This window comes from Pipistrellus hanaki (genome assembly GCF_964339955.1).
Source record: "Pipistrellus hanaki genome assembly, chromosome: 11".
Lineage (NCBI taxonomy): Eukaryota > Metazoa > Chordata > Mammalia > Chiroptera > Vespertilionidae > Pipistrellus > Pipistrellus hanaki.
This window is the reverse complement of record NC_140513.1, coordinates 9,193,791-9,208,869: the sequence shown is the minus strand read 5'-3', so window position 1 is coordinate 9,208,869 and position 15,079 is coordinate 9,193,791. Positions and strand designations below refer to the sequence as shown.

Sequence of the window (15,079 nt, the reverse complement as noted above, 5' to 3'; positions counted from 1 at the left end):
AGGACGAATCCTTTGAGGATCATGTCTACTTTATCATAAACTCTTTGAGACTATTATGATATCAAATAACTTTAATAGTCTATTAATAACACCCCTAGCACATATCACACACTTTGTCTAGTTCATGCTTACAGCAGGCAGCCTGGACGACTGAAGAAAGAGAGGTTTGGAGAAGGGAAATGGCTTAGGCCACACAGACCCTAGACAGAGAAGCCACGATAGAACACAGACCCCCAGCCTCCAAAGCCTCTGTCCATGTCATCTACAAGCCATCTAACCAGGGCTCTCAAAGCTCAGAAAAGTCTCGGGCAGCCTTCACTCTGAAAGTCCCTCTGTCTTTAAAGGTTCTTTCACTTGGGAAAGAGATATGAAAGGTGATGATAATCCTCGTCATTGTGTGTTAAGCCTTTCCATTTTATATAGCGTCTCTCGACCTATAATGTCATATGACAATCACTGAGGATATAGCCAGACAGAATTACAGACTCAAAGCCAGAAAGGGAAGAAGTTGTGACTCAAACCCAGGTTCCCTTGGCTCCAAGCTTGGGAGTGGAAACCTTCCATGCAGCTGACACTGTCCCAAACCAGGAGTCACAAGCAGCATAGACAGCTGTGGTCTGAGGTCCTACCCAAGGCTGCTTATCTCTCTAACACATTACCGTCTCTCTCTGCAGCTCTGGACAGTCCATCTGGCCTGGTGACAGCCAACATCACCGACTCTGAAGCCTTGGCCATGTGGCAGCCAGCCATCGCCCCTGTGGACAGCTACGTCATCTCCTACACAGGGGAAAGAGGTGAGCTCATGTCCAAGTCCCTCCCCACTCTGAGGATGTCTGCTCTGGCTGTAAACTCTCCCCATTCTCACTTCTCTGGCCACATTTGGTAAAGGATGACAGAAATGCATGGGAAGCTGGGAAGGCCAGCAGTGACTCTCAATTGCCACAGCAGAACAGGGCCTGGGGCTGGAGCTGGGGGTGAGTGTGGAGGGGGCCTGGTCAGGGGGAGGCAAGGAGGCCCTGCCCATATTCCTCTGCTTATTGTCAAGTGAAAGAGCTTCCATGTTGTAGTTACGTCAAGGGAATCCAGTAGGGCATTTAAGAAAACCAAAATGGACCACCCTGAGCCTGTCCATGCTGCTGCAGTCTGTCCTCTCCTGCGAGGGTCTCCACTTGTTGACATGAGCACCCTCCCTAGGAGGCAGCTCTCATCTCTTACAGAGAAGGAGTCCAGACCTCAAATATTAAGCAGGCTGTGTCAGGTGGTGCTGGGGAGTTTGGGCTTCTCAGAGGCCTCAGAGAAAGCCAGAGATAGCAAATTTGACTGTGAAATCCTTGTCTTTGCAGGCATCTTTGCTAATTTACTCAGTTGGCAAATTAAACAATTGTTTGGGGGCACTAGCATACAGCGCCAGAACATTAAACTCATATCCAAATAAAAGAGGGAAGAAAGAGCGATAGATTCCTTTTCATTGAATGAACCCATACTTTTGTAATGAGCTTTCAGGGAATAGTGTTACTATTTTCATCTCAATGCAAATGCAAGTTTTATATCTGAGGGCTCAGTATTGTTTTATCTTCAGTGACAATAGGAAAAGGTACCATAATCTGTCCTGGGGCCTCTGAGCATCTTAATTCAGACCCTGCAGCCACCTGAGAGAGTGCTTTGTGAGGACAGAGCTTGGGGGATGAAGGGGAGGAAAGGTGTTTGTATTTATTCTTTTTTAAAATATGTTTTTATTGATTTCTTTTTTTTTAAATACCTATTTTATTGATTTTTCACAGAGAGGAAGAGAGAGGTACAGAGAGTCAGAAACATCGATGAGAGAGAATCATCGATCAGCTGCCTCCTGCACAACCCCCACTGGGGATGTGCCCACAACCACAGTACATGCCCTTGACTGGAATCGAACCCGGGACCCTTCAGTCCGCAGACTGACGCTCTATCCATTGAGCCAAACCAGTTTTGGCATGTTTTTATTGATTTCTAAGAGGAAGGGAAAGGGAGAGAGATAGAAACATTAATGTGACAGGAACATCATTGATCAGCTACCTCCTGCCTATCCCCTACTGGGGATCGAGCCTACAACTTGAGCATATGCTCTGACTTCATGGGTCAATGCTCAACCACTGAGCCATAACAGCCAGGCTGCATATATTTTATTCTTCAAGTTGTAAATATTCTCTACACAGAGACTCTAAAGAGTCCTAGAAGATGGTATTGTCTCAACAAAAATATATCAGGGTACAGTTCAGAGGAATCACAGATATGCTGGCTGCCTGGAAAAGGACTTGTTATAGGGGGTGGCGTGGGAGGTTAATACATGATGTGGTAGGGTGACCAACTCTACCAATTTGTCCAGGGCATTCCCAGTTTTAGCGCTAAAAGCCCCACACTCTGGGGAGCTCCTCAGTCCCTGGCTTGCCTGGGTTGTTGGTCCCAGTGGGTGGAAATGAACACACTCACACACCTGGGTCCTGGTGTTTGGTCTCCACATCAGACCTGACACAACGGGTCTCAGAGGCAGTAACCTCTGCTGACATGTCTGCTGGCTGACTTTTGAGGTCCCCCCACCTAATGATTTGACAACATTTGGCAAATTATAAAAGCACATGTAAGTAAGTAAAAGAGAGACAAGGCATAAGACATTAAACGTGCCCAAGGCTCAGAGATAGTACCTGCTCCTCTGCTCTGGCGGGTTCCTCTGTCCAAGCAACAGCTGCTGGAAAATTCTCCTGACCTCCAGTTCTTCCTTCTGATTTAGTGCCTGAAAAAAAAATCAGTCTCCATATCATAAATCTTTTGTATGTGAGGTGAGCACTCGAGAGATAAAGGGGTGTGAGGCATTTCTGTGGAGTCACTGAAAGTGTGTGTGTTAGGAGGAGGGTGTGCGTTGGCCGAGCCTGCTGATGGCTCTGACCAGAAGCAGTAACTGCCTGGGTTTGTATTTCATGTTCAGTGCCAGAGATCACACGGATGGTGTCCGGGAACACGGTGGAGTATGTGCTGACCAACCTGGAGCCTGCCACGGAGTACACGCTGAGGGTCTTCGCAGAAAAAGGGCCCCAGAAGAGCTCCACCATCAGCACCAAGTTCACAACAGGTACCAGACACCAAGAGCGGGAAGATGCCCAGCATGGCCCTTCTGAAACAGCTACTCTCTCCAACTTCCTAAGACAGGTCCTGGAAGGGGTGCTCAGCGCCAGCCACAGCCACCACTGCCCATTCCACCAGGACCTGAAGCAGCATCCAGGTCCTTGTGAACTGAAATGACCTGCTCTCCCCAGGGACTAGGAAAAGATTTTAAGAGCTTTTAAGTGGAAAACCAGACCCCCAGTGGAAATCCAGTACTTAATGATCCATGTTCTAGGCAGGGAAATATTCTAAGAGAAGGATTTTTCCAGGCAAGTTTTCGTAGATGGCTGTTGGGTTTTTATACACAGATCTCTTTACACACAGTCAGGAGGATGGCCTTGGAGATGACCCCTCTCAGGTATGAGCACAATCAGCATCCATATGTCCTCTTGTTTAGGAATAAGGGACATTAGTAAATGTGTTTACAGCTCTGTCTTTCTCTCCCCATCCAACTAAGGCCATGCTGGGCTCAGATAAACGTGGCCCCTGGGATGAGATGAACCCCAGAAAATCTGTGTCATATAGGACATGGTGGGGAAGGACGTGGCCCCAGGCCTCCTGATGCCCGGCCAGGGATTTTTGTTGTACACTTGCCGATTTATTGCTATGGATTGTCTTCTCTTCTCCAGACCTCGATTCTCCCAGAGACTTGACGGCTACTGAGATCCAGTCAGAAACTGCCCTCCTCACTTGGCGAGCTCCCCGGGCACCTGTCACCGGTTACTTACTGGTGTATGAATCTGTGGACGGTACAATCAAGGTACATTGAATATATAAACAACTCCCCACGGCTGGTTGAAATGTTTACATTATCCTCAAAGAAGGGAAGAATGATCTGGGGGTGTTTCTCTACTCAGTGCAACTGGGAAAGTGAAAAAACATGAACAGGTCCTGGATGCCAGACCTTGTGAGTCACTGGCTCCAGCCTCTCATTTTTACCAGGCTCCTGAGTCGGTAGCCAGCCAAGGTCAAGAGTCATGCTGAGAAGACGAGAACATTTTAGGCGCTGGATTCTTGGTCCTTTAATATTTTACAGTTTACAGAAATGGTTCATACTGTTTACTTCCTCTATCCACGAACTTCTTTTACTTTGTAATTTGAAATGACTTCAGACCTTCCCACAAGTGAGATTTTTCCTAACTGAACTTGTTACTGAGTTTGTAATTTCGGTCACCGTTCTTTATATTCCCAGGATCTTTTACTTATTCTCTGCATGTTCATCCATTTCTTGTTTGTGTTCCCTGCATCGTCTTCTCTTTATCTAGGAGGGTATATGTTGCCGTGATTTTATTCCACAACCTGCGTAGCTCTTCCTTCTGCTTTGCTGCCACTGGTTTGGTTGAGGTCTCCACTATTCCCGTTGGAGAGGCCCCGCAATATCTGTCTTTCCTTTCGTGCTGGGGCCAAGAAGGAAGCTGCTGATTGGGAAGTCCAATCACACCTACAGGCTTGTCGATGTTTGGACTCACCACAGAGTGATGGGACAAGTGCCCAGCAATCTCTAGGGGGGCTCCCAAGTATCAGTGCTGTCAGCCTTTTCACTTGAGCTACTCTGTCTCCCCAGAGGATCCCCCAACTCCGCCAAGCCCGGCTGCCGGGAGCCTCGCTGGAGAAAGAGTGTGGCTCCCACTGTGCGGGCCTGGGTCTAGGGTGACACCGGGGCCTCCCCTGCAGCTGGCCCTGGTGAACCTGAATGCAGAGTCTGCCTGGCTCAGCCTTTCCAGGGACTAAACATCAGCCTTCTGTCTGGATGTGAAGGACAGTGTGCAGATTGTCAGAGCTGGAAATCTGTTTCTTGTGCAGTTTTAAACAAATTGTTATTCAGCCATGCCCCATGCTGGCCTTCAGCAGCATCTTTGCTTTTGCATACATTCCATTCCTGAACCTGCCGGACTCTGGGGCATCATCATGGAGCCTCTGCCAACCTCTGCCCCCCTCAAACCCTGGCTCGCTCCATTCTGCCCCTCCATGTCCTTGCACCGCACACTTTTCGTCTACCAGGATCCTGTTGACATCACAGGCCTGTGGCTGTCTCCTTGGCCCTTTCCCTCACTTCGGGGGTTTATAGTTGATATCCATTTACCATCATTTTTCTGGGCATCAGAAGCAAGTCTGCTCTGCCATGCTTAACCAGAAGTGGACACGCATTTCTGGTTCCTCTCACGGCACCTCTAAGAGTCGGTAGAACAATGCATTCCCTCCCTGTGTGAACAGAGGCACGTCCTGCTCTCTCTGGATGACAGTGTCCACATCCATAGAACGAGTGCATTGGGCCCACCGTCTCTCAGGGCCCTTCCTGATCAGGCGTTCTAGGACTTGGTGTTTACCTGCAATCCTGAGTCTCGTTTCAGTGCATCCTAATTGCCTAGAGAACTGATAGGTAATTGTATCCCCAAGTAATTCAATGAGCCCAGCTTTGTACCTGATCCTTCCCAAAGGGCCAGACCTAGGGGCCACATGAAGGTCACTGCGTCACTGGTATCAATTGAGCACTTACCCTGGTTTACAGTCCTGTATGTCCAATCCCCAGCATTGTGTGTTTCACTCAAGAAAAGCAGGCCTGGCTGCTGTGGCTCAGTGGCTGAGCATCGACCCAGGCTCTAGGAGGTCACTGGTTTAATTTTTAGTCAAGGCACATGCCCAGGCTTGGTCCCCAGTAGGGGGCATGCAGGAGGCAGCTAAATGATGTTTCTATCTTTTCCTCTCCATTCTTCTCTTAAGTCAATAAAAGGGAGGGAGCCCGTATGATCCAGGTAGTATGGGATGGAGCCCAAGTGTTGTATTATCTAAATAATTCACAGAGGGCTGTGAAAAAAAAGAGCCATATTTAGGGTCCACTGATAAAACTGCCTCAAAGTCTAAACCTTTTCTCCTTAATCTCCCAGATTAAATTGGGTTTGTGTCATTCACTTGTTCAAAAACCTTTGAGGAATCTCCATTTCTAATCCTGATAAACTTTAAATTCCAATAGCATGGCTTTTAAGCCCCCTTGTCATATGGTCATTGCCCATCTCTTCTATCATCACTCCCTCACCAAATACCAAGTATAGCTGAGATAGGTCATTGCCTTTTCATATTATTTTCATTAGTTCTGCCTCTTCTGGAACCAGGACTTTTGCTCGTGCTGCATTCTCTCCATCTCTCACATCTTAGAAGGGAGCATGGAACTTGGCACAGAGTGATACTCAGTGGCTTACTGATTTAAGAAATAAACGGACAGGTGAATGAATGAATACATCATCTGTGTCTTAAGGATTTATGTGGCCAAACACTATTACGTTCTTCCTTCTGTCCTTAGGAAGTTATTGTGGGTCCAGACACCACCTCCTACAGCCTGGCAGACCTCAGCCCATCCACTCACTACACAGCAAAGATCCAGGCACTGAACGGGCCCCTGAGGAGCAAGCTGGTCCAGACCATCTTCACCACAAGTAAGGGGCGTAGGGATCAAACCTGTGAGACTGAACCAACCCTCCTCTCCTCTGACTGCTACATGAAATTCACGCACCAAAATTCTGACAAGGATCAATTCCTGCCACTCCCTGACAGCCGAGGAATATGATTACAAGAGATGACAGGGCTCATGGTGAAAGAGAAGGAGGGTCAGTAGTGAGAATGTCTGAATTCAGTCCTCATCTCCACCACTTGCTCTGAGTGACTTAGGAAATCATGCCATTCTACTAGCCTCAGTTTTTTCATCTATACCTTGATAACCATCCCTTCTTCATAAGAACTTTGTGAGGGTCCTTGTGTTGTATTTGAACTCCTAGCCCATTGTGTTGTCCATTCTCAGGGCTCATTATATGCTCAGGGCCCCCACTTTTTCTTCTTCAGCTTCTCAACATTTGCAAAGCATGTCCATATTCATTCACGCACATGCCTCCCACCAATCTGGCGTGATGGGCCAGGAATGCCATTCCAGTGTTTGGTGAAAAAACAGAGGCTTTTATTTTTTCAAGGCTACACCATGACTTAGAGTCAGCTTTGGGCTCAGGACCAGGGAACCACCCCTGCACCCTGCCACTGCGTACCTTCTGTAGATGTTAGACATGCCAGCTGCTCCATTGGCGAATAAGAGGAAGGAGCCGTTCCTGGGAAGAGAGCCCTGAACCTGGTTGCATGGAGCAGATCCCAGAGATACCTCCTGCCTGCACTTTTCACTTTGGTTACTCTGCACACACCTGCTGAGGGAGGGCCACAGGCAAACGGACCTCTTTGCCAGAACTTACACCAGGTGTTGGGAACACAAAAATATGAGTGTACTCTAAATATGACTTCAGATGAGGGCTGTGAAATAGACAACAGCTAATGATGCAACCCCAGGTGAAGGTCAAATACAGTGAGGAGTCAGATCAGAAAAAGGACAGCTGTGGCCGTCCGTTCTCCCAGCCACCTGCTAAGCACAGACCCAAGATTGTCTGTATTGATCATGGTTTTTAAGTGTTTGCCAAGTGTTTGCTAAACATTCCTTCACTTGGAAATTCCCCAGGCATTCTTGTTCTTCCCCCGTCCCCACCTGTCTAAGATCCCTAGGCTCAGGGCAGTTAAATGCCTCTCCAGCATCCTAAGGCAAGGAAGTGAGGAGTTCAGGACTGAAACTCCTAAATTATCTGGTGACACTGAGATGCATTGGCCTAACAGAGTGCCCTGATCCACAGTGAGCCACCCACTGGGTGATGGGGACATAGACATCCTGGCCAGTACCTGGGTGTCCATCAGATGCAGCCTGGCCACTCCAGGTAGATTGAGGCCAACCTCCCACATGGCCATCACAGTGGCTCAGCCTTCCTCCCACTGACATCATTGACAGCTTCCATCAATCTGAGGTACTGAGATGGGCGAGCCCCTTAGATCAACAACCTCTAAGCCACACTGCACTCATGCAAATAGGTTTTGTCCCTTCTTGCATCTGAGAAAACAGCCTCAGAGAGGGTCAGTCATCCAGCCAACAAGGAGTAGAGCTGAAATCCACAAGCTCCCACCCCAGTCTCCCTGCTCTGACGTCACTCTTTCTTCTCTCTCCCCCCCCCCCCCCCCCCCCAGTTGGACTCCTGTACCCATTCCCCAGGGACTGCTCCCAGGCAATGTTGAACGGAGACACAACTTCTGGCCTCTACACCATTTACCTGAACGGCAATAAGACCCAGGCTCTGGAAGTCTTCTGTGACATGACCTCTGATGGGGGTGGATGGATTGTGAGTATCGCCGAAACCCCAGGCACAGGGGCTGTGGGCAGAGGGCATGTGGGGCAGGAAGGCTGGAGGTCCTGCCCCTACACTCTGACCCCAAAGCGCATGAGGTTTGTAAGGTAGTGCCTGCCACAAGCACTCAAGGATTGTCGTTTAAAAAAATGGGGGCAAAAAGAAGAAAATACTTTTCTTGTAATTTATCTCATCTGATGCTTAGCTCTGTGATGCACAAAAACTCAGTGGTCCTAAACCCACTGAATATGTTAATTACCATTTGCTCTCTACCAGGCATATGCTAAGAATTTTATATGACATTTCATTTGCATTATCATATGATCAGGTAATATTTTTTAAATTGATACACTATTTTTTTAGAACAGTTTTACAATTACAACAAAATTGAGCATGTGGCCCTAGCCGATTTGGCTCAGTGGATAGAGCATCAGCCTGTGGATGGAAGAGTCCCAGGTTCAATTCTAGTAAAGGACATGTACCTTGGTTGCAGGCTCCTCCCTGGCTCGGGCATGAGAAGGAGGCAACCAATCTATGTGTTTCTCTCACATCGATGTTTCTCTCTGTCCCTCTCTCTCCCACTCTTTCTAAAAATTAATGGGGGGAAAATATCCTAGGGTAGGGTTTAAAAATAATAATAATAAAATGCAACACTATTACTTAAAAAAAAAATTGAGCATGTGGTATAGTGAGTGTCCCCAGGCCCTGTTTCCCACAAGCACAGCCTTTCCCACCATTAGCATCCCGGCCCAGGGTATGTATTAGTTACAAACAACCCTCTACTGACACAGCATCATCACGGATGGTGTAGTGTTTTTAGTCCCTATGCTTCAGATGACAACACCAAGGCTCAGAGAAAGGAGGTGAGCTGCCAAAGTTACCTGGAAAATTAGTGAGGACAGAGCTAGGATACGTGCTTTCCCACGGCCCGATGTTCTTCCTCTCAGAAAAGATGCCTTCTCTTTCTCCAGTAGCTTCAGTGCACCCGGCCTCACTGGTTATGTTCACAGGTGTTCCTGAGACGCAAAAATGGACGCGAGGACTTCTACCGCAACTGGAAAGCCTATGCCGCTGGGTTTGGGGACCGCAGAGAAGAGTTCTGGCTCGGTGAGGCCGCCCTGCATGCTTGTGTCCCAAACGTCCATTTCTGCCCCCTCGTCACTTGTCCTACCCACAGCGACTTCTGGGAGAGAAATGGATGAGGGGGAAGGAGCTCTGGTAGTAGACACAGAATTTCAACTTCTCAGTGGAAAATATTTAAATTCTCTTTAGCATTCAAAAACAAAACTCTGGTCAAGGGAAAGCCAACAGCCAGGACTTAAGAATGAGTCTCTCCTTTAATCATTCACTGGCATGTAAGAATTGTCCTCCTGAACCATCAACTGCTTCTGCCCTGGGCTCCCAGATCTGAGATGGGGGCTAAGCACTCCTGCAAGGTACAAAGTTCCGATCTTGCACATAGGAAACCAGAGTCGTGGAGGAGAATCTAGCCAATACTGTTAGCATTAGAGCTGCAATTTAAAATCTCCTGAGGCAGCTCTACGATGCCCTCCTCCATCCACCCACACAGCTCACACCTTCCGATAATACCTGCAAATGGATTGTCTGGCAAGGAATGTCTATCCAGCAATCATCCATTGCCTTTCACTTGTACAGAGCTTTAGAGTTTACCAGGGCTTTCTCCACCTCATCTCCTCTGACCTTCACAAAACCCCAGGGGCTGGCAGGGCAAAGTTCTCAACCCAAGTTTGCCTGAGGCTTAGAAACATCATCTGTTTTGCCTGGTGCTGCCCCAGCAAAGAGCAGACCAAGCTGCAAGCAGGGGTCTGAGACTCGACCCTCCTTAACACACATCAGCCTCTGCCCTAATGTGAGTGGAATAGAAACAATGGCCTCTGTCGCTGGTGCTTCTGCATTAATCCTTGCCTGTTGTCCACAGGCCTGGACAACCTGAACAAAATCACGTCCCAGGGGCAGTACGAGCTGCGGGTGGACCTGCGGGACCATGGGAAGACAGCCTACGCCGTCTACGACAAGTTCAGTGTGGGAGATGCCAAGACTCGCTACAAGCTGAAGGTGGAAGGATACAGCGGGACAGCAGGTACGGACAGCCACTCAGAGCCCACAGAATCACAGGGCATTCCTGTGCTCTCACTTGATTCCTCCCTGAATCATCCCTTCCCTTTCTTCATTAATCAATTAATTTATTGGGTCATCCATTTATTGAATATTTGTATCCCTACTGGGTGCTAATCCAGAAGAACTGCTATTAGACCAAGCTGGGCAGGTATTTTGGTCACCGAAATAGAGAAGGTTGGGAAGCAGGACACTCAGGGCTGATCTGGAGCTGCCATCACTTAGACATGTTTAGATTTCAGCGTAGACTGACAGAAAAAGTCTCTCAGGGGCCTTCATACTTGCGTAATCCAGTGCTTCTCAACCTAATGTACATACTTGAGGCCCAGTGCACAAAATTTGTGCAGGAGGAGGGCCTCAGCCCAGCCTGTGCCCTCTCGCAGTTTGGGACCCCTCAGGATGTCCAACTGCTGCGGAGGCTGGAGAGGCTTCTGCCACCACCTCTATGCTCGCCAGCAGTGAGCCCTGCTTCTGGCTGAGTGGCGCTCCCCGTGAGGAATACACTGACCACCAGGGGGGCAGCTCCGGTGTTGAGTGTCTGCCCCCTGGTCGTCAGTGCACATCATAGCGACCAGTCATTCTGCGGTTTGATTTGCATATTAGCCTTCTATTATATAGGATGTGCCCTCAAGGGATGCCACTGAGATTCAGTGTTTCTTACAAATTCTGAATGCTGCTGTGGGTGGTGGTGCACTCTGAGTAGCAAATAATTCAGTGCATCACCAATTGCTCGAGTCTCTTCAAAGACATCCCTGCCACATGACCAACCAGCATCAGCCTGAACACCCAGGGCAGAAGACCGCTGCAGCAATATTTTCGTTCTTTGGTCCCCAACCTAGCACAGATCTCTTGACTTGACATGGCCTCTGTGTGGTGTCTGGCGCCACGTTAGAGAAGAAATAAACAAGGGCACAGCATGCATTCAGGGCTCCTGGGTCGCATCCTCTGGTGCAGATATTCCCACACATTACCCCAACTCAGCTCTCACAGAAGCCATGCCAGGAAGGCAGAGGAGGAAGTTCGACAATTTGCCCAAGTGACACAGCTTGTAGAGGGTGCGCCCAGGTACAAGCCGGGCTGCAGAAGGTGTTCTCGGGAACAAGAGGGATCAGGTCTGCTAGTGTGCCCAGCCTGTGCCATCCTGCCCACTTTGGGTGGCTCTCAGTGATATGCATGGAACAGAAGAGGTGCTATGGTATATTTACAGCCTCTCTGATCCCGGAAAGAAAACATCTATGGTTTTTTTAAAAAATGACTCCAGATAAAGATTTGCCAAAAGCTAGGCTCAGTCCAAGGGGAGACAAAGCTCTTTACAGAAGAGAGAGGCACCCCTCACAAAGAAGCCTGACATTTTATTAGCTGGCCATAAATACCGCTTTGGTGGAGAAGGCTTCAGGCAAGAGGGATCCAGTTACTTGGCAAACAAAGACGCTGGCTGTCAGCGGGAGTGGGTGAGCCTCCACCCTCTGTAATTCCAGCAGAGATGAGCTGGGATGCATCCCTGACAGGAGACACCTCATCCATCAGTGTCCACCTGCCATGCTCATACTCTCAGCAGCTTAGACAAGCACCTGCTGCCTCTGACAACCTGCTCCTAAAGGTCAGGTAGGTGCCAGGGCATCCTGATGCTTTCATGCACGTGCTGGCCAGGTGAGGAGTGAAGGTGCACAAAAAGAACGGCACTGAAATCTCCCCAAAACTCAATGTGTTAATTACAAACCAGATTCCCCAAAAGCGCTCTATGAGGGGGCTTCTTATCTAAGAGTCGGAACGCTGGTCCCATAAACACTTAGAAAAATAACTCTGTGGAGCACAGGCTATTGGGTTACATCTGATAGCTGAAGGGTTTGATTCTAAGTATGGTTCTAAAGATTTATATTTGGGACAAAGCATTCTTAAGTGCAGATATATTCGCATTACTCAGTGAGCGCCTTTATGGACAGGGAATGCAAAACATCATATAAATAGCATCAATCATAACTATTTGCTCAACTCTACCTTTTTAGCATACACCTCATAAATGGTCCCCTGAGGTGGATAGAGTCAATGTGCTAGTCCCATTTTATAACTTAGAAACTGAGGTGCAACAAGCAGCTTGACCTGTACAAGGTCATAGCTAGGGAGTGAAAGAGATGGGACTTGAAGCTGGACCATCCAAAGTCACCCACAGCCGTCTTTCTACCACATTATGCTGCTTCTATGAGAAATTCATCTTTGGGTGACACTCATATCCCATCCAAGCCCATGTGTGATCCTAAATCTGGTCCAGTGTTCAAGGCCGGCCCACCCAGGACCGTTCCCTTGTCACCTCAGGTGTCCTTCACATCCCAGAGGAGACTCCAGCTGGGATCTCTCAGTGCATTCTCTCTCACTCTCCCAGGTGACTCAATGGCCTACCACAATGGCAGGTCCTTCTCCACCTTCGACAAGGACACGGACTCAGCCATCACCAACTGTGCCCTGTCCTACAAGGGGGCCTTCTGGTACAAGAACTGTCACCGTGTCAACCTGATGGGCAGATATGGGGACAATAACCACAGTCAGGTGAGCAGACCGACAGGGCGCCAAGCTCGGGAAGCCAGTTGGGGGTGAGACTAGGGGCAGCAATCTCAGGAGATAACATGTTTTCCCTAGCACAGCAGGGGGAACCTCAGTGACAGGCAGGTCAGGTGAAGTCAGAGAAATAGCACACACGAGGGACCACTGATCAAGTGGATTCCAAAATAGAGCTTTCCTTGGGCAAAATCTTTGTCTGCTCTCCTTTTGGGTTCAGACAAAGGGAAGGCCATGAGGTGAAGCGGGGTGAGCACAGGTATTCCTGCGTCTTATTATGTCGCCTCAGTTACACTTCCACTCTGAGCGCTATTATCTTCACTGCCTTGGCCCCTAACATCAGTGCAATACAAAGTCTTCCCGAAAAATAAAGACAGCTATGTGCCAAGGGAAACATCTTTTTCCATCCTTCACCCAATGTGGAAGGAGAAGAGAATGTAAAAGGCTGTAAAGGAGAGCGGGGTGGGCCCTAGCTCTGGCTCCGCTCCAGCACTGTGCTAGCTCCTTCACATTCTGCCATCCCTTTTGACCCCCCGTCAGATCCTTGGTAGGAATCCTGTGGATTATAGATGCCCCCTCACGGAGCTACTCAATTCTGTTACCTCCAGTGCTGACCTGAATTCTTTCCCCACTTTTCCTCGTGATGGCAAGTGCCATCGGCCACCACTTAGTCTCAGGTGGCAGAGCCAATCTCAGGTGGCTTGTGACTAGAGTAGCACAGTTGAGTCGGACTCTGCCAGCCCCTCTGGCACTTTTCACCACACAGGTCAGCATACAGAGACAGTAGTGAACTGCCCGGCAGTCATGCTGGAACAGAACTCACCCCGTCCTCCAGAGAGCAATTGTCAGTGCCGATTGGGAACCAACTGGGAGCTCTTCTCTTGTTCTACAGGGTGTTAACTGGTTCCACTGGAAGGGCCACGAACATTCCATCCAGTTTGCTGAGATGAAGGTGAGACCCAGCAACTTCCGAAACCTCGAAGGCAGGCGCAAGCGGGCGTGAATTGCAGGGACAACTGGCTGAGAGGTGTAGGGCCCAGAGGAAGAAAAGAATTTTACCAAAGCACCAGTGCAACCCGTCCAACCGTCAAGCCACACCTGGGCATTTGGCAGGAGTTCACGTGGACCATGGCGCCTCGGGGCCAACGGCAGGAGCATGGCGTCCCCCCTCTGCGATCCCTTCCTTCGCACCAAAGACAACTTCTCCAACAGGCTTCCGTTGTGTTGTTCGAATCCGCAAAAGCCTTCCAGCACAGCAGCCCAGTGGTTTTCCTTCTCGCAGCGGCTGTGGGAATGGGGTGGGGGTGTCCGGCTGTACAGGGGTAGTTTTAGAACCGGCTGTCTTTTACACAAAGCTGCATAATTAATTATTGTTATTTTTGTTCCCAGTGATTCAATGTGTGTCATTGGGAGCCATCCCCATTTTTTACATTTCATACAACAGAACCCAGAAAAGCAACCCTGTTTCAATGTTAAGGATATAATTAATATTATTAATATAATAATAAGGATGATGGTGAAAACTAAGGATTTTTAAAGAGACTTTCCTTCCCGAAACACATGTGGACAGTACCTGATTGTATTTTTTTTTAATAAAAGCACAAGTACTTTTAAATTGGATTGTTGTTTCACCTTCCATTTTTGAACTTGAATCCCACCAAAACCAACGTATTTGAACACCAGGGGGTCCTGGAACAGGAAGAGGAGGAGGGTGCTGTTCACATGGGAAACAAGGGCCAGAAGGGGGGAAACACTTTTCTGGACAAAGATGAACAAGTTCAGAAAAGCTTACACATTACATTCAGCTTCTTGCTCAATATTTCCAAGACTAGTTGTTTATGGTTTAAAGGCTGTTTTTTACACCCATTTTCCTATGTGATCACCTAACAATGTTATGACATAGATGAGGCAGAACTGCCTGAGGGAGGTGCTCACACACGTGTTCATGTCAAAGCATTTCCATGAAAATGAATGTTATCACTCACAGGAGGCCCTTAGCACAGTGGCAGGCACACATTAAATGCTAATAAACAGTAATTATCCTGCTATTACTTTAC

At 48.4% G+C, this 15,079-nt stretch overlaps 1 protein-coding gene across 8 annotated transcripts in view; it reads left to right on the top strand.

Moving 5' to 3' along the window:
* The window catches only part of TNC (tenascin C), an 81,826-nt gene extending 67,184 nt beyond the window's left edge, over positions 1-14,642 (top strand). For all 8 annotated transcript variants that reach the window (XM_084898062.1, XM_084898063.1, XM_084898066.1 and 5 more), the window contains 9 exons: positions 675-794; positions 2,957-3,100; positions 3,762-3,892; positions 6,431-6,563; positions 8,176-8,327; positions 9,344-9,440; positions 10,273-10,434; positions 12,850-13,013; positions 13,915-14,642. In XM_084898062.1, coding sequence (XP_084754188.1) covers positions 675-794; positions 2,957-3,100; positions 3,762-3,892; positions 6,431-6,563; positions 8,176-8,327; positions 9,344-9,440; positions 10,273-10,434; positions 12,850-13,013; positions 13,915-14,025 — 1,214 coding nt within the window. In that variant the 3' untranslated portion in view covers positions 14,026-14,642. The remainder of the gene's footprint in view (positions 1-674; positions 795-2,956; positions 3,101-3,761; positions 3,893-6,430; positions 6,564-8,175; positions 8,328-9,343; positions 9,441-10,272; positions 10,435-12,849; positions 13,014-13,914) is intronic.
* Positions 14,643-15,079: the final 437 nt, after the last annotated feature.